The 20,456-nt window shown below is 37.9% G+C and overlaps 1 protein-coding gene across 1 annotated transcript in view; it reads right to left on the bottom strand.

The window, feature by feature from the left end:
- The window catches only part of IL1RAPL1 (interleukin 1 receptor accessory protein like 1), a 756,675-nt gene extending 736,676 nt beyond the window's left edge, over window positions 1–19,999 (bottom strand). Inside the window, exons 1-2 of the mRNA XM_075538327.1 lie at window positions 19,966–19,999; window positions 19,215–19,494 (exon numbers count right to left, since the gene is read on the bottom strand). Coding sequence (XP_075394442.1) covers window positions 19,215–19,494; window positions 19,966–19,999 — 314 coding nt within the window. The remainder of the gene's footprint in view (window positions 1–19,214; window positions 19,495–19,965) is intronic.
- Window positions 20,000–20,456: the final 457 nt, after the last annotated feature.

Raw genomic sequence — 20,456 nt, 5'->3', positions numbered from 1 at the left:
CACTCTCACTCTCACTCTCACTCACTCACTCACTCTCTCTCTCACTCACTCTCTAACTAAAATAATTTTTTTAAAGCAAAAAAAGAAAAGAAAGTAAGAGGCCTGTCTAAAGTGAAGCCTGTCCTATTTCTCCATCCAACTGTTTGGCCTCCAACCCATTTTTCTATCCAGTTAAATTTTACTTCAGCATCAGAAGCTCCACCATTTTTCATGTTGAGCATATCTTCAAGGTTTGTCTTCAGAAGTACGTGCCTCTAACATGCTTCTACTCACGTTTATAACCTTTGTGGGCAGGTAGATATTGATTGTTGACTCACTTTCTCCTTCAAAGGACTATATGATTCTCAAGAACAGAATTGGACTTTAAAAAATCATTTTATGGGGGACTCTTACAGCTTTTAGCACAGTCCATCCATCCATCCATGATACCAAGATATCTGGACATATGTTGCCATTAACATTTTCAAAACATTTTCTTTCTGCTTAAGCCCTTGATATTAGCTCCTCATTTTCCCCATCCCCCAGCCTCCTACCCTCCCTTCCAATGAACCCTCTCCATTCACCTATTATTCTTTTCTCTGTCCCCCTGGGAGGGAGTTATATATAGATCATTGTGACCGTTTTTTCCTCTTCCTCCCTGCACCTTCCCCTTACCCACCTGGTATCAATACTCTCAATATTGGTAGTAAGGTGATTATCTGTCTTGGATTCCCTGTGTTGTGAGCTCTTATCTGTACCCGTGTACATGCTCTGATCTATCCAGATTTGTAAGGTAGAATTGAGGCCATTATGTTCAGGAGTGGGGGGAAGATGAAGCATTAAATAATTAGAGAAAAGTTGTATGTTTCATCAGTATTATACTGTACCCTGACTCCCTCACCTAGTCATGAAAAGTTCTCAAAAATAAGTCAATAAATGATTGTTTGAATGATTTAACATCCATGCACGTTTCTCTCTCCAGGAACACTGATGGTACGGTGGTTAGGTGCTGGGCTTAGATCCACAGGGTTTGAAACCACCAGCAGCTCTGCAGGAGAAAGACTCGGTGTTCTACTCCAGTAAACTGTTACAGTCTCAGATGCAGTTCAGCTATCCTGCATCACCTTACTTCCTCAGAGAAAGTTCAAACTACTGAGCCTGGGATGCTATCCATAGACAAGTGCCAAGCTTTCCACAGTTTATTTTCTAGCTTCTTCTGTTTATTTGCTTTGTCCCCATGCATCCCTTTGCCTTCCGCAATGTGGCATCATACAGCAATTACTATTGTCTCCTCAACTCATCAGGGCTTGCAGCATGCCACTCTCTGTGTGTTAGAGGGGAAAAAGGGCCTTTCTATCCATCAAGCAAAACCCCTCTCTCACAGGCTCAATGCCCCTTTTCCTGTGTATCCCAGATTCTTTCTGGCTACAATAGCCACGTTGTCACTATCTCAAACAGCATTTCCCACACAGTTAATGTTTATAAATCTGTTTTCTCTCGTTAATTTGATCTTCTTCAGGCCAATTTGTGTCTTGCTTTTTATTTCTATTCTCAGAACAAAATGCAAGTACCATGTATAGCAGGAATTAAATACATTTTGTAGATAAGACAAACAAACAGGGTAACATTATAGTTGAGTTACGTAGACTTATGTGTACAAGTTACAAACAATGTGTGAATTTCTACATACATTTTATTAATAATTCTAATGTATATTGATAATTAAGTAATAAGAAATATATAGTCTGATATATGATGATAAGACTCTACCGATGATTTTTTTTTCTTGAGAGATGTCCTGGGGAAATCGGATTTCTGTATAAGAAGCAGAGAAAAGTTCTGGAACAGTATATATAAATCTCACCTAGACAGTACGTAAGTAATCCTAAAGTTAATGAAGAAAACTCATAATGACCAAAAGATTTTGAGCGCTTTGTTGTTAAGGGCACCAACACCAACTAAAATTCTTATGAAAGCAGAGGTCCAGTTACTGCTAAGAGGAAACAAGTGTATAAAGTTCACATTGAAACAAAAGACACAATTCTGAACTGCCATTGCCACAGCCTCCTAAAACCAGGAAAGCCACAAACAGCTCTTGCTGATGAGGAAATTGTGGCAATTCCAAAAATTGTACAGGGACAGACATGGTATTATATAAAAATTCCTAGGCTTGATTTTAAGATCAAATATTAATAGTCATGATGAACATCACAGTCAAGGACATAGAGATTTGCACTCTAGAGTTAAAGGTCTTCAACTAATTTTAGAATAGTTATTAAGTACTGTTTAGACAAACAAAAATATTATTTGCTCCAGGGGTCTATCAGGGTAAAGAGAGAGCTATCATTTTCATCTAATTACCAAATATATTCAGAGAATAAGAAAGTGGGATATTTTCAAAACTTTACTTAGTAAAACCAAAGCCTTTTACCCATCATCCATAGCGCAATTTTCATTAGAGGTACAATCACTTGAAATTTCTATTTCGGATCTAGAACATTTGTATTCTTCTGGACAAGTGATCTACATGGGATTTCTATAGGGTCTCCATGAGGGTAACACACACAGGCTGTTACTCTGAAGATGACTTAAGAACTTTTCAGAAGGCTGACCAACCTCAGGGCACATTCATTTGAAGACAGTAACAATGAAAGGTGGGAGGCCCTTGCTGTGTCTTTATGATCTGGGATTCCAACTGTACGTTAAATGCAGCTGAAGAGGCTAGTCCTTGTCATGACAACTATGGAGTACAACTTTCATATTTTACAGGGAAAAAGTATATGAGGGGGCTTCAACAGGTTTATGAACATATCGCATTAAAGAATAATGGAGTTTTCCATGAATTTTTTGAAGTCCTCTTGTACACTTTATATTCTTTCATATTCATCCATTAACTCTTAAGGCTACCATGTTCTAGGGCACTTTGTTAGGAACTGAGTGAACAAAATAGGGTGTACCATCAGGACACTGAATATATAACACTTATAATTTTATAAAGCACTATGCTATTCCTGAATTATTAGGGGATACAATTATCTTTAAAGTGCCAACTAAATCTCAATTGTAAAACTTAATGTGGATAAGAATCACCTAACACAGTGAATCATGTAGTGGAACCTCTCTGGCCATCTGTTACCTAATTTTATATCAGATTATATTTTAAGAAACATTGAGCAGTGGTTTGCAAACTTTTTTTTGGGGGGGTGTCACATTTCCTTTAAAAAGATAAAAAGAAATGGTGCATATTTTCATGTTGACATATATACTTTTTAAGTTGTAAGATGTTACCTGTAAACAGGAAGGAGAAAATATAAGACATTAAGTAATGTGAAATAAGGTGAAGATTGCCTCACTGGACTAAATATTTCAAGGCATGACTTAATAAAATGTGCTCTAACTGATTTTTGGATAACTCATCACAAATATGAAAGGAAACAAGTAACATTGAGCCCTGGGTTTTATCAATGAATTTTTAAAATATGTTAGTCCTCAAAATATTCTAATAATATTTAAAGGCTCAGTATCATTCGCACCTATTGTTTTGACTTCTCTGAATTAAGAACCTATCACCTTGGAATAAACCACAAATATATCAGAAATTCATGCAAAATATAGTAAAAGAAGATCTTTGAATTTAAGGAGCCTTGATTTTCCAAATATCTATTTGGAGATTTTCCATTGATTGGCTACCCAAGACTTTTTATTCTCTTGGGCAATGTACCATAATAAAATATAATAGGAGAGAAAGTGTGCCAGAAATGCTATTGTGAATTATCTGATCATTTTAGACAAGAGCACATAAAGAAGTTGAAGGTTTGGAAAATAAGTATCTTAGGAGACTTAACCACCCTTGAAACTAACCCCTTGGAAATTCTTTGAGTAACCCCAGAAGTACTATGGCCTTTGAAGGTGAATATATATATATATATATATATATATATCTTTCTTTCTTTTTTTCTTTCTTTGACTATATATATATATATATATATATATATATATAATTTCTTTCTTTGAAGGTGAATATATATATATTTCCAAGTAAGTTAAGAAGGTTGATCTATTCTTCTTCTTTAAAGTCAAGGCACAAGTAATTACTCTTTCAAAGTTTATTTTCCAGAATAGACTTCCAGCTACAGGAGGGAAAGGGCAATCCTCTAAGTTATTTCATTGCTGTGTGTCCAATAGTTAGTCAAGGACTGTGTAGAGCAGATGTTTAATATTCAACTGGGGTGAACTGAATAAATTTAATACAAGTACCTAGTCAACTGAATCATATCAGTCACATGCAAATAATTCAGAATTTCCTATAATACGAAAAATTGCATTATTTTTAATGCAGATCAATGGCTCTTACCTCTTTAGAGGGCTGCCTGGATCACATGGTGTTTGTCTTCTCCATTGTTAACAGAGCGCTGTACTGCTTTTCTCAGGGGCTGTACCCTGTTACAGTCTCACCAATAGTGTCTGCGTGTTCCACTCTCTTTCTAGCCTCCCCAGCCTTTGCAGTTTTCTGTTCCTTTGCACTTTGCTATCAATATTAGAGTCAGTTCATATCTCATGAGTGTTTTTATTTCCATTTCTCAGATGGGTAATGATTGCAAGTATATCTTCATGGTGGTTGGGTTGCCTGTATGTCTTCTTTCACGAACTGTTTATTCCACGTCTTTTGTTTGGACCTACTTTTATTGTTGTTTTTGCTACTATATATTCATAAAGCCGGACACCCTCTACAATGAAGTCTAATATCTCTTCCAGATCTACACGACACAAATACAGGCTTTAAAAAGGCCATATAACAGAATTTCTGTTCCAAGAAATAGCCAAGAATCATTTATGAATTCTACTTTGAAACAAAGAATAAGCCCTTCCAACATACAGCAACCTGATAGGTCAGGGTCAAATGCCCCTTTGTGTTTCCCAGACTATAACCCTTTATGGGAGTAGAAAGCCTTATCTTTCTCCTGAGGAGCAACTAGTACTTTTGAACTGCTGACGTTGCAATTAGCAGCCCAATGATTAACTATTATGCCTCTAGGAAGATGGATCTTACTGTAGACTAGGCCAGGGCTCTTCAAACTATGGCCCGCAGGCCACATGCGGCCTGCCAAGGACATTTATCCAGGCCGCCAGGTGTTTTTGCCCTTTTAAAATTTTACTTCAAAATAAGATATGTGCAGTGTGCATAGGTATTTGTTCATAGTTCTTTTTTAATCTATAGTCTGACCCTCCAACGGGTCTGAGGGACAGTGAACTGGCCCCCGTTTTAAAAGTTTGAGGACCTCTGGTCTTGGCTGTCAAGGTTTGTGATACTAAATGCCCAATCAAGACTCTGCAGCTGTGTTGACCACTATAATAGGCAATATGTACATGGGTCTATAAATAATATTAAATAAAATTTAGATTTTAGGCCTTCTGTTGCACTAGGCCCTAGAAATGCCTTTGAGGATGTACTCACATGCTTAGGACGAGCAGAAGAGAGTGACAGGAACCTGAGCCTGCCCAATCTGTGAGAATCCCATCTAAGTCTAAGGAAGGTCTATCATGTATCCACTTTACTGGAAAAAGTAAACTTCTATCTAGGTGAAACAACTTTTCTGTAATATGATCTCTAACCAACCCAAATCGATATAATATTGCTATGAAATGTTGCTTTTTTTTCTTTTTCATTCTTTACAATAGCACAAAGCATTTTTCTAAAATCATTGGGCCAGACTTCAAATGTTACTCATTCTCTCTATAACCTTAATTTTTTTATATTACTGTATTTTATGACCTTCATGGGGGAAAATGGATAGTTACAGATCTTTAATTGTGAAGTATATGAAATCAGTTAAAATGCTTATTCAATTACTTCTTTTATGTTTTTTTATAACATCAAATTCTGTATTATGAAGCAGTTAGTAAATGGAGAGCTGCCAGCAAGCCAGAAATGTCACTGTAAAGCCAGTGTAAATCTAGGCCACTGCAAACTGATGAGAAAAGGCCCACTGATTCTGCACCTAGGATGTAGGGAAGAAGGAATCTACAACATTTGTGTTTATCCTAATCAGAGGAATTATTGCTTTTTAAAAATGTCCTGGACAATTAGAAATTTGGGAGAAACCATAGTTAGATATACTTGAAAGAGCAGGGATGTTTCCAGCCAATTCTTCTGAAGAAATGCCAGTGATGTTATTGTAGGTGGTGAGTGCGAATTAAAATCTGAGCAGAGAGGAGCAGCCGCTGAGGGTGGGAGAGAATCTTGGGTATGTGCTAGGGGTATGGGGAAATAAGTTTAAATTTTTTAAGTTAAAAATTTTGAAAGAAGGCTGTGAATGTACAAAGGCACTTAGAAGACAATTTTAGAATGTGCATGATGAACTCAATACCACACTTACGGAGTCTATCATACATAACCTAACAATACTATATGGAGCCACTTCATTACTTGTGGGGAGGTGCTTCTTGGCTGTGACAAAAACTGTTACTAATTTTCCTTCAAAAATCTATCTTCCTTTCTCCTTCCGTTTTGAAGATGCTCTAGATGTTCTACCCAGAAATGCGTTACCATCTGGTGAACCCACCCGTGAGCTGCTGTGGGTGGTGTCTTGTCAAGACCCACGCCCACATCTTTCTCTGGGAACTCAGTTTGACAAGAGCCACCTGGGTAGAGCTGCCTGCGAACTTCTACCCTCCCAGCTCCTGTGGAATGACTCACATCCTCCCTATTCCTTTGGGAGAATAACTAGCTGATTTAGAGCTATAAACGCTCCTGCTCCCTACTTCAAGGCAGGATAAACTCTGTGCTGCAATTTATGCTCCAGCACCTCCTGTGAGATCAGGCTGACGCTAGTCATTGAAGACGCATCTTTGCCTGGCTTCTTGCACTGCAGATTCCTCTTACGAATACACCCCAAATAAAATCACTTGGATAAGGATTCTTGGTGTGGGCTTTTTTTTTCCCTCTAGATAATTGATTTAAGATGGTCAATAACAGAATGCCTGCATTTTGGGTTGATTCATGGGTACTCAATACAATGTATATTTTCCAGTCTCACCTGCAGTTGTCAGTCCTGGCCTATGCTGATAGTTGCCAGTCGTTTTTACCTACCTGCTGTATCAAGTTCAAAAGAGATCTTAATAGGTTTTAGGGGACAAAGGAGACCCCAATCTCCAATATAAGTGCATCAAGTCTTACAAGGAACAAAGACACACAGACACAGACATGTTGTCTGGAAGTGGGAGGCCATTCGCAAGAGGTCTTATATGTCTCTGAAGTTTCAGGGAGGACACTCGTTAAAGAAGGCATGGGAAAGGTCTCAAATTCATAATTGGCAGCAGATTGAAACATCACAGTTTCAAGTGGGACCACCAACGCTGGAACAGGAGCGGGATTGGGACACGTACATTATGTCAGACAGATGGCAGTATGTTCAGCATAAGGCAGTCAGGTCATAACTGATGAGACCTGACTCACAACCAAGACAAACTGATCTTAGAAGAAGTTTGGCCAGAGTGTTCCTTAGAGGCCAAGATGGCAAGACTTTTGCTCACATACTTCGGACATGTCGGGAGAAACCTGTCCTGGAGAAGGACATCATGCTGGATAAAGTAGACAAAGAGAAAGACCCTCAAGGAGATGGCTTGACAGCTTGACTGCAACAATGGGCTCAAACAAAAGAACAGTCAGGAGGATGGGGCAGGACTGGGCTGGGCTGTGTGTGAGATCCTGATGGGCTGGAACCAACGTGAAGGCACCTAACAATGATGGCTAGAGTTTCACCTTGCAAAGGAACTATGGGTGCCGTATCCTAGGGGATGTCGGAGTGGGAAACAAAAGAGAAGCCTGAGACATCACCATAACAGCCCTGAGCTGCCTGCATTCAGACTTCTTGAGAAGCTGACTTCTCCCTAAAGTATTGTGATATACAATAGCATGATCACACAATGTGAAAATTGTGAGAGGTTTTTCTCGGTTCAGATTTCCCTGGGTATACACGTGGAGTTAGGGATGTGGAGTTACTGAGTGGCACAAACAATGACTTGCTTGATAACTATTCAGAGATTGGTTTTCTCAACCCACGAAGGTGTACCTTGAAGAATGGTCCTTGGAAACCTTATGGAGTGTGGTTCCACGCTGAATTGGAATTGGAATCTACCTCAACTAACAACAGCAATCAAAGTAAACAAGATGATCATTCCCAACTCATAAAAAAACCCAAACCAACTCTTCATTGTGTGATTGTATTGTTGAACTATTCAACAATTATCCAATATTGTTTTATTGAAGACAATGTTTTGGAAATGATATGACTAGGTTATTTAATTCTATGGTGTCTCGATTGTGTCCTAATATCATGATTTAGAAAACCAATGTTTGTTCTTGCATTCTCTTTACTTCATCAAGCTTGCCTTTAATTAAAACACATAGTATCAACCCAAAATTCAAAGCCAAAAAAATTTAGGCATGAAAGGGTTACTGTCAAGGCAATTCTATATGCATTTATCAAGATTCACAGGTATTTTTTTCAATGAAAAAGTTTACCATTTGTACTGGAAAAGCCATCTACTGTACTTCTTTCTTCCCTTTATAATTTATTTCCCAAAATAACATCCAATCAAGCTCAAAATCAACTAATCAAGAAACATCTGATTGATGTTCTTCTTCCAAAAAGTAATCTTGATTTTTTTTGGTTTATTTTTTGTTACCATTTCTACCATTAATTTTCTAACCAGGGGGCACATACAATTTGGTCTTCAGTATTATAAAAATTCCCCACTTGTTTTCTATGCCCCAATTACTCAAATACACATAGAGTTACTGCAAAGTATTTAGGGAAATAACGACAACAAAACCAAAGCCAACTAGCCTCAGGTTTCCATTCTCTGTTTGACACTTGACTGCCGTTTACAATTTTCTATCTGCTTTTACCGTTTTTTTGCAATCTTCCTGGCTAGCCCTGATCCATCTCTAAAAATACCCCTTTTCCAACCAGAACTACTACATATATTTTCCGGAAGAGAGGGTAGTTTTACTCAATGATAACAAACATTGTCTTAACTGTTGGTTTAGGCATTTGTGATGCGAAGGCATTTACTAGATCCAAACCAAACTCACTACTATCGAGTCAATTCTAAGTCATAATTCTAAGTCAAGTCTAAGTCAATTCTAAGTGACCTTACAGGACAAGGATTAACTGCCTCTGTGGGTTTCTGAGACAGTAACTCTGGACAGGTGTGGAAAGCCTTTTTTTCTCACAGACTCACTAGAATAGGGATCATCAAATCTATACAACCACTTATTTGGGGGAAACAAAGTCTTTCTAAATAGCCTCATTCATTCATTCCTATATTATCTATTCATATTTCTCATTGCAATAGCAGACTTGAGTAGTTGGACCAGATAATATGGCTCCCCATATCTACATCATCTACAATCTCATCCTTACAGAAAGAGTTTCCCAAAACTTATTTTAGATCATAATTGAGTTTCTTTTGTGCTAGACTTCATGAAAACCTTCTAAAAGAGAAATTTCTCTTTTATACCTACACTAGCCTTGTGTATTTTTCAAGTCCTTATTGAAATCACAAGTCTTTCATGATTTATTCTAAAAGCAATCAGTCTAGTTACTATCATCTCTACATTCATTGATTTTATTAATCATATTTTTATTTACTAACCACACAAAATATTCAAAAGAACCACAGATAACCTTAGCTTTATTCAACTTTATTACACCTAAACTTGGGTGATCAGCATATTCTTTATTGTACTGACTTATTTTGTCTTTGTTTATTGTACCAATATTAGCAATTATCTTTTTTATGAGAATGGTTTTTTACTAAATATATAAAACCCCCAAATAATCACCATTAAACAGTATATTAAATTCACTGAAAAAAAAAGTCAATTCTGATTCAGAACAACGCTGTCAAACAGAGCAGAACTGTCCCTTTGGGATTTTAAGGCTGTGTATCTTTACAGGAACAAAAAGCCTCATCTTTCTCCTTTGAAGTGAATGAAGGATTCAAACTGCTGACTTTGTAGTAATCAGCCTGTTACATAATCCACTGTGCTATCATGATGCCAGGGGAAAAAAAGAAAGAAGAAAAATGATGACCACTGATAAAGTCACACTGGGTTGCAAGTGACAAATGTGTCTGCCACATATGGCTTATAATTGAAAACTTTCCTCTAGACAGCTATCAATTTTGTCCAATTGGGAACCTTCAGTATTGTCTGTGAAATATATCAAATGTACATGTGATATTCTTTTCTGGAAATAGCCCATAGTGATTCGTTTTACCTAAAATGGACAAAAAAGAACTATAAGCATAAGAGCTCAGAATTAAACCTGAGGTACCTAAGAATTTAACAAAAGTATATTTTCAGAAGCATATGTATTCCACATCAAATGGATGCTTTATGGAGAACCTGTGGATGTCTCAGTCAGCTCTGAACAAGACACCATTGGTTTCAAAGGACTCCCATGTCTTCTTTCTTATAAGACTTCACAGGATCAGAAGCTTTTCTTAATCCAGTGATCTAAGACACTGCACCATCATCACTCCAGCAGAAATCATTTCATCTTCTTCATAAGAAATAAGACTGTTATCTGGAATACATGCATTGGCTGGATGCTTAAAAAAATAAGTAAAGTGAACAGGAAATGTTCATAGCCCTGGGATTTTCACACTATCCACTATGTTTGTTATATTTTAAAAAAGGAAGCTTTCAGAAAGATAGCACTCACACTAATTATTGACCAGTTTTAAAATATGCAATCATGTAGACTGCCTCCATATAACTTGTTGTCTGTTCTTGGTTGGTCTAATGCATCAGCATGGTCTCCGTGTACTAAGACCAGTCAGAAAGTATTGCTGCAAGTCACAGAAAAAAAATCATTAGGCAAAAAATAGCAAAACATCTAAGCTACCTTAGAATTTCTGTGATCATTAAGACTGTCAAAGAGTTGTGTTAGTTTTACACAATTTGGTAAAACGAACAACTGTGAAGGTAGCATTTCTCAACATGTCCTTTTCTAGGTCTATACACTTCTGAGAGTGATGTTTCTAGCTTTGTAAATCCTTCTTCTAAGAGTTCTCTACTCTTTCTTTCATATCACATCAAAACTGCAATCTTGCCCTCCTCGAGGGGCTCAAATCGTGTGCTTTTGAAATGTTCTTTCAGTGTGGGAAACAAATAATTCTGCAGGGGCAAGATCAGGACTGTAAGGTAGATGGGGTGATGTTTTTCAACAAAATTCTCATAAGAGAACCCCGCTACCCTGGATGAATGAGCTGAAGCATTGATGTGACAAAAAAAGAAAGAAAAAGAAAATTCTATGCACAATATTCCTGGTATTTTTCTCACCAATATATTTTTCAGTTTACTTTAAAACCCTCAAAATTGGTCTGTGTCCTTTGGAATCTCCAAAAACAGTCATCTTAAACTTCTGAGCTGACCCCTTTGTCTTGAATTCATTCTTAAGGTCATCACAACCTTAAGCTAAAACTACACAACTAGCTAAAATAGTTCTATGTGGGGAAGCACTCTTGTCAATGTGATGTGATTTTCAATATTTGGGGAATAATATGTATACTTGAATTTTGTTACAAATTTGATATCGGCCCTGGCCTGAAATCCACTAATCCCAGATGTATGTTTTGAATAATCCCATACAAGGATGAACCTAACCTTCAGGAGGATTTTTTCTTTTTTAGACTTATCATTGCATTATCACAATGATAAAACAAACAAGAATGCACTGCCATCAAGTTCATTCCAATTCATAACCACCTTCTAGGACAGGGGTAGAAATGCCCCAGTGAGTCTCTGAATGTGCAGCTCTTAATGGGACTAAAAATCCTATCCATTTTTCTCCTTCAGAAGAGCTGGTGATTTTGAACTGCTGACCATGAATTTAGCAGCCCAACTTGTCACTACTACCCCAACTCTTTGAAGCTCATCATTATGATAAGAAACACACGTTCTTGCCTAAAGAGTGCCTGATGTGCAATTTCTGAGTGCTAAATATATTGTTATACATAAGAAACTCCATATCCAGCCTTCAACTCTAATTTTAAAGACTTTCCATTGTATAGGCTCATTTACAGAGCTCACTTTGAGTTTAATTGCATTTTTTTTTATCTATAAATTACAGCTGATATTCTCAAGGGTATATCATGGTTTCAATTAAGAGAGATAGTTTAACAGTTAGGAAACTGAGATGGTGAAACTCTTTTAAGTCCTTGGAACACATACACATATGATAATTAAAATTTCTGCATAGGATATAAAACATTTGTATAGACTTTGATTGCCCGGAACAAATTATGAAGGCTCCTTGGGGCGTAAACTTTTAAGATTTTCTTGAATGACATTGTCGTTGTTTATCCTTGGAGCCAACAAAGACTTGATGCTTAAACAATGATTATACAAAATATTAATAAATGTTTAAACCATATTTCGTCCTACATATTAAAATAAATGACAAATTATAGCCAAGTTAAGTAAATGTCTATTGTGGGTGTCTTTAAATCTAACATTATTACACTCGGTGTCAATGCACATGAATTAGAGGGAAAGAGTAGGAGAAATGTCTTTGGAATATTGAAAATGATAACATTGAACATGTGACTCACAATTTGAGTTGATTTTAGATAAGAGATGTCATAAGTAATAATTATCATTTGATCATGGAAAAGGATGTTGCTGGTTGCTGTTAGGTGCCTTGGAATTGGTTGTATGTGATTCATCTTGTGACTAAAGACAAAACAGATTATGTCCTTTTGATATGCATAGCACACCCTCAGATTTTGACCTTTGGATATGCAAAATGCACTAACCATATTTCATGGGATGGCTTACTTTTACCAGAGAAGTGCTAAGGAGGCAGAGAGGAAAGCCATACAAACACACCATTTGTTTCACTGCCTGGAAGCTCAGATCTCACACCCACCCCCACCCCCATACCCCTGATTCTAAGAGAAGGGAAGTGGAGAATTAAATGCCAACTATTAGCTCTACCTCCCACTACTGTTGCACCTGGAGAGTAGTTCTTTCCCCATTGGGCCCCGCTGATTCTGGGGAAGAAGGTAGAATTTGATGGTGAGTAGTCCATAAATCTTGTTGCCTGGTGAAGGTGGAGGCTTATGCATGTAGCTCTACACTGGATCCTTCTGACACAGCACTTGCAGAAGAATTTCAAACTGCCTGATTCCACCTGGTGATGGAGTAGAACTGTCCCATGTGGTTTTCCAAGACTGTAAATTTTTAAGGCAGTAGGAAGCCTCATCTTTCTCCTGAGGAGTGACCAGTGGCTTTGAACCACTCGCCTTGTAATTAGCAATGCTATACTACCGGAGTCTTCTTGAGACAGAGATTACTCTATGGCAGTGAGTTTGGTTTGTGGTAGGGTTGGGAAAAAGTTTTCTTGACACAAACAGCATTATCCCTACAAGGAAAATGATAGATTGAATCTCACAAAAAAATTTAATTGCTCTTCAAAAATCCCTCTTAAGAGGGTATAAGCTTCAGATGTGCAGAAAATATCTGCAATCACATATACCACAAAGGACTAGTAACTATGATACAGAAATAATCCCCCGAATCAACAGTAAGAAAATAATTCATTTATAAAATTCATGTAAAATATAGGAACATTTATAACACTGAAGAAGTTAGATATGTGTAAAATAAGCACATGAAAACATGTTCAATGCAAATGAAATACACAATTAGATACTACTATAAAGTAAAAAAAAATACAGAAAGAAACCAAACTCATTGCCATAAAGTCAATTCTTCTAATTCATAGCAATCCTGTAGGAAGGGTATAACTATCCCTGTGGGTGTCCTGTGACTATAACTATTTCCCATGACTGTAACTATTTAAAGGGTGGACATTTCTCTCTTTATACCTGGGGAGCAGCTGGTGGTTTTAAACTGCTGACCTTGTGTTTAGCAACCCAACACATAACCACTGCACCACCATGGCTTCTTAAAATGTTGTGTGTCCTTTGGTCTCATAATGGTTTATAGGACGGGGGAATAGAAGTTTTCCATGGGGTTGTAGTGTCCTTGGGTGAAATATTTGCTGAATGTGATCCCTAGGTTTTCTCTCCTGAACAGCCACTGTGGGCTTAAAATACCAGCCTTTCATTTAGTAGGTGAATATCAACCATGAATGTCACCATGGCTGCTTCCTAGCAAAACATCCACAATTAAAAATATTGATAACCTAACTGCTGCAAGGATGCAGAGAAGCTGGATCTGTCAAGTACCCTTGTGGGAAAGTAAAATGGTGCAGTCACACTGGAAAATACTTTGACAATTTCTAAAACAAGAGAACAGGAACAGATGTATGCTTTCCCATGTTCCTTGCAGTAGAGTTCACTGTAGGAAGAAGCTGGAAACAGTCCACATATGTATCAGTAGGAGAATGGATGGGGACACTTTGATACATGTACACAGCAGAACACTATGCATTCATGAAAAACAATGATGAAGCCATGAAACATCTGAGGACATGGATGGACCCAGGGGCCATTATGCTTCTGCCCTCAGGACATGTAATCTCCTAATCTGGTCTCCCAAACAATGAGATAGAGAGCCTGCCTAGTGCCTGTGAACCATATATCAATCCATTGATATGCACATCTTAAAAACCAATTGGACAGAGGAAACCTCATCTCAGCTGAGGACAGTTTTTCAAGATGGAGGGAGACAGTGAAGACCCTTCAGTTGCTGATAGATACGACATTGTACTAAGGTCACCCCAAGTCAGCAGACACATAGGTGAGCCTCTCTGAACAGTCCCGTCAATTTGTGGAGGGGGACCTGTATGTCTTAGAGAAGACAAGTATATTTCTCTTTGGGGGTAAACCAGCAGAAACGACCTCTCGTTGGGGAAAAACAAACAAACAAATAAACAAACACAAAAACCAAAAAACCCACAAAACACTACTGATATAAAACCCAAAGGAAGAATACTCCCAGTACTATGTTCCTAATTGGGTAATTTTAACCTCGCCTATCCAGCCCTGGGTGACCCAGGCCCGGTACTTAAGGCTCTGTCTTTATGAGCCACAATCATTCTTCAAAGGTCACACCAGAAGGGTTCCAAGTAGAAACCCCACTACTTGAAATGGGCTTTACCTCACGCTCACCTGTAGCAGATTTGAGGCACTAATATGCTCCCTTGGATTTGGCTTCAATGCCCTTGTGTGAGAAGGAGCAGATTACTGCTATCCCAAGGTTATGGAATTGAAGGCTGTTGGTCTTTGGTTGGAATCTTGTCCTTTGAAGGTGTCCAATGAATAGTGGCCATGGACTGCCGCATATTCACTGTGTTAATGCCCTTCTTGCTTTCTTGGACATGTATTAATCTGGTTGGCAAGGTTCTGCCTTTGTGAATGAGTGTTATTAACATTTTTGTCCTATCACCAATGGCCATGGTTTGTGTAAATAGTGTCCAGTAACTTAAGAGTTTAATTTGTACAAGTGAATATTCCATGTATTCTGATCTGAAAGCTGGCCTATACTTGTATAATTTCCTTTCCTCAAGAGTGTTTTAAATTCTATACCATCGGCTAAATTAATGACAGTATCAAAAGAATAACGTGCCTCAGGAAATGATTTATAATGTTCTCTATCATAAAATGATAATCATGTCTCTAAAGTGAACTACAGACATTATAAGCCATTGGTCTTACCGAAGATGTGGGAGCTATACCAAAGTGAGGTAAAGAAACCAGATGGCACCAACTATCATGAAGAATAGCACCTAGGGTCTTAATGGCCGAATTGATAATTGCCTAGGTTGGGAGGGGATGAGCTAACAATAATGAGTACATGAAAAAATGCTCTGAAATCGACTGTGCCAATGATTGCACACATGTTAACATGTCTAAATAATTAAATGTGATGGTATGTTAAGTATATGCCGATAAAACTTTTTTTAAAATACCAAACTCAACATGCTGTACCTTATCACCCAAATTCACTCTTGGGTATTCATGCAAGAAAACATGAAGGCATGTATTCACAGACAAAATAAACTGTGCTAGATATTTTATTTACCATAACTCCAAAATGGAACCAATAAATATATATTTCATTGGGCAAATGGTGTAACTACCAATACTACCAGTAATAAAAAGAAATGAACACCAAATAGACAAGATTATCCCATAGCCCCACCATATATACATTATTTAATTGTATAAAACTCACTGCCATGGAGTAGCTGTGGAGTCACAGCGACCCTACAGGACAGGGTAGAACTGTCCCAGTGAGTTTCCAAGACTGTTTACATGAGTAAAATGCCGGTTTGTCTCCAGTGAGCTGCTGGTGGTTTCAAACTGCTGAACTTGGGATCATAGCCCAATGCATAATCCCTACGCCACTAGATGTAAATAGCTGTACATTAAAAATTTTGTTAAACTTTCATTGATAATTTCATCCCCAGACATTGATCAAAATGATAAGAATTTTTAATAGAAGCTAGCATTTTCAAATCTCTGCAGTTATTTTAAGTGCATTATTAAAAAAAATTAAATTTTAAAAACACTTTGGGGCTCTAATAAGTCACAATGTGCCAATCTGTCACGGATTTAACTAACAGTTTAGGGGGCTCTATTCATGTCAACCCCAAGTCATGCTACTTCTATTTATATTGAATTTGAGTGTCCCTTGGTAAAGGAAGCCATACCAAGAGCAGCTACAAATTGATGGACATATTTGAATTTCAGTGACAAAATACTCTCCTTTTGGATCATTATCACTTTCTCCAGAACACCACAAGACACACATAAAATGTGGAGGAGTTTGTGTTTTAGGTTAACCTTCCATTAAAATACAGATATAGGAACATATGGCAAATGTCATAATTTTAGAATTTTTTAACCTTCATTTCTTTATTGACAGGTATAAACTCAGACATTTTAAAGCCAATTTCTTAAAGCACTAGATCCTAGTCTATGTTGAAGCACATTAATGTATTAACCTGAATGCTTTAGTAACTCAGATTACTAATATGAATGCATCATTATTTTCCCATCAATAATAAATAATGAAATTAAGTTTTAGACTATGGAAATCTAACTAAAATTCTAATGTCAAAAAAATGAGGCACACATTTGCCGATCTTGAAGAATCACCTCTACACATGCATGAAAAATCAGAAATAATAACTGTTTTAAAAGAAACACAGCTGATTTGGAGTTGAAATCCAATTAATATTAGACAAGTGAGAACATCTGGTCCCCAAAATAATTTTTAGATGTTCTCTTAATAGTTAAGTTTGAACATAGAAGGAATGGAAGATCTACAGACAACAACACGAATTGCCCAAGGAATAATGCATTTGCTCTTTTTAAATCTACTATACATTTTTCTTCAACTCCAACTCTACATTTGCTTTCGTGTGTGTGTGTGTGTGTGTGTGTGTGTGTGTGTATTTCACACTAGCCCTACCTTCTAGGGGCTCTGGTGCAGATGTGGGATAAGTGTTGGGGTGCTTACTTTAAAGTCAGCAGTTCAAACCCAACAGCTGCTCTGAGGGAGAAAGATGAGGTTGTCTGCTTCCATAAATATTTATTCTCAGAAACTCTATGAGTCCAACTCAGTGGCACTAGACGTGTTCATTTGTGGTCAGTTTTTAAGCTTTATGTAATTTTCACTATGGGCTACTAACTGCAAGGTTGGCAGTTTGAAACCACCAGCTACTCCATAGGGAAAAGACGGGGCTCTTGCTACCCCTGTAAAGAGTTGCAGTCTCAGAACTCCTCAGAGGTAGTACACCTCTGTATCCCGGCTTGTCCTGAGTCAGAATTGATTCGATAGCAGTGAGTTTGTTTTTATTTTTATTTTTGGTTTGGTAATGTCCCAAGAGACCTGTACCCATGACTTGGGATAACAGTGATTCCAAAAAATTACATTAAGCCGGCATGATCCTTATGTGAGATGCTGTTTTTCTTCCAAAAGATATGTTGAAGTTCTAAACATGGTAATTGTGGCCATAACCTTGTACAGAAATAGGTTTTTGCCAATGTAATTACTTAGCATGAAGCTATACTGAAATAGATAGAGTCTTACATGTCTTGTGTCTTTATTAAAAAAAAAACGGGTAGAGGGAGAAGAAACACGGGCATGGATAGGCACAGAGGGCATATGGCCTCGTGAAGACCAAGGCAACAAAATGCAGAGACAAAGAGATCAGTGCTCCATTCTAGCTCCCAGAACTGTAACAAAATCATTCTGCTGTTTCAAGCCACCTGCTTTGTAATAATATGAAACTAATACGAGTGGTAATCAGTATTTTAGAAGTGGGAGATGCCTTTTGAATCGAAAGGCATTAAGTGATTCTGAGACCTTCTCCAAGTTCTCATTCAACTGTTTTACATTGGGCATTATTTACCCAAAAAAGACCAAGGACAGAATGCCAAATGGATTGAAACATACGCTCTATATTGTTATACCCATCTTTGCTAGTGTTCTAATAGTCTAATGAGATCCGCAAGCATCCGTGCAGGTTGCCATTGACAATCCATGAATGGCACATTTTAACTGATACGCATTACATGGATTCTGTTTCCATGCGTTGTTTTTGAGCAAATGACCCGCATGTCTCTTGTACGAGCAGGCGGCAGAGTGGTACGATGAGTTTCCTTTTGGCTCAGGGCACAGACGTGCTTTTGACTTTGATACTGGCCTTGAGAGATATTGGGGGATTTGGATCGAACACTTTTAGTTAGCAAAGTGATCTGGACTGCAATCTTTGCATTCCCTACCATGGCAATGCCACCTTCTTCTACTTGTTCATACACACATATGAGTTAAATCATTTCTGCAGCTGTTTGCGAAGCACAGGTATTTGTGCTCTATCTGTCTGTGAAGGGCAATAACAAAATGTGACAACCCATTGAGCAATAAACTACGCATCCTTCCTGCAAGCCTTTGCTTACATTTTATTTGCAACATTTCACCTCCACTATAAATTTTATTTCATAGTCTTCAGTAATTTCTGGCAACATAAGTAGATACCCAGATGGTATCTCTTTTCTCCATAAGCTAGAAATAATGTCTCAATATAAATTCCAATCCCATCTTTTTATGATTTATATTCTGTATTTGGGGAAGCAACAGCACACACAAATATTGAGACAGTAATGCTTTTAGGTGAAAGGGAGAGCAGCCTGAGAAAATAGCGAGTGATTTCATTGAATCAACAGTAACAGATTTAAAAGGTTACCTGATGACACAGGCATAGAGACCGCTGTCCTGGAGCAATGTTGGCCGGAACCAAATGGAGTCTTCTTCCTTGCTCATTCGACTTCCATCAAATGCTATGGGCTCTTCAAAATCTCCAGGACCAGAGCTTTTGTACCACATCAGACTGAGACCAGCACTTTGGGCAAGGGAGTAATTTGCTCTGATATAACCGTAAAAGAGTGCACATTTGATTCGAACAGGCTCTCCCACCAATACTTGATATTTCTTGATGTCGATGGACCAATCAGTGCAGCCATCAGCTACAATGGGGGAAAAAACATAGAAAAAGAAGGAAAATATTAGAGAAAAATATAAATAGTACCTTCATTCATGCCTGCATTCAACACATATTTACTGGATCAGATTCTACTTTCAGCACAGAGGACAGATACAGCAATGAATAAAACTTTGAATGGCTCTGAAAAATCACTTGCCCTGCTTAAAACAGCCAACAACGCAGTCTTCATTGTGTCTGCTAGTATTTATTCTTTGCTCATCTCATTGTAACAGTTGTCAGTGTATTGATTGTCAGTACCAAAGCTACCTTTTTGTCTGTTCTGGGACAGGAGATCTGATCTCTTTGAGTTTTCTTCTTTGTCAGCTGGTACTAAAGACAGTGCTTGAGCGACACTGCAGAAGGTAAAGGATTTTGCCTGCTGGTTCCAGTGTGCTCACTGCGCCATGAGAATCAGGCTCCTGCCATGCATGCTGCTCTAGTACATGACTCTTACTGTGCAGGATGACCAGAAGCTTCTCCCAGGACATTCCCACTCCCCCCTTGGGAGTACATAGCTTTCCCAGGAACCTTAGAGGAAAGATCTCTGTAAAATAACAGAGAGATTTCCCACACGACCCACCAACACTGCCTTCATTGACTTCTCAGTTACTTAGTAAGCGGTGGCTCCGCCCTCTCAAAGGTTTTGATTCAGCCTGGGTTTGGGAGGATGGGGACTCTTTGTTGGAACCCCCAGATCAGTCCTAGCAGTAATAGAACCCATTCCCATATTCTTCGAGGTTCATTTTCCTTCTATTAGCTAGCCCTTCATCTCTACAATCACCTGTTGCATTAAATAATTATGTATACTAAAGCTTTGCTGTTCAAATTACTGTGTGGTTTCTCTTTATGATTGGACACAGACTAATAAATTCAGAAACAGAAGTTTGTATAACAAAATGAGGCTTAAAATCAGAAAACAAAAGCGGAGTGGACTCATAGTGGATT

This window comes from Tenrec ecaudatus, chromosome X (assembly GCF_050624435.1).
Source record: "Tenrec ecaudatus isolate mTenEca1 chromosome X, mTenEca1.hap1, whole genome shotgun sequence".
NCBI lineage: Eukaryota > Metazoa > Chordata > Mammalia > Afrosoricida > Tenrecidae > Tenrec > Tenrec ecaudatus.
This window is presented reverse-complemented; position numbering and strand designations above follow the sequence as displayed.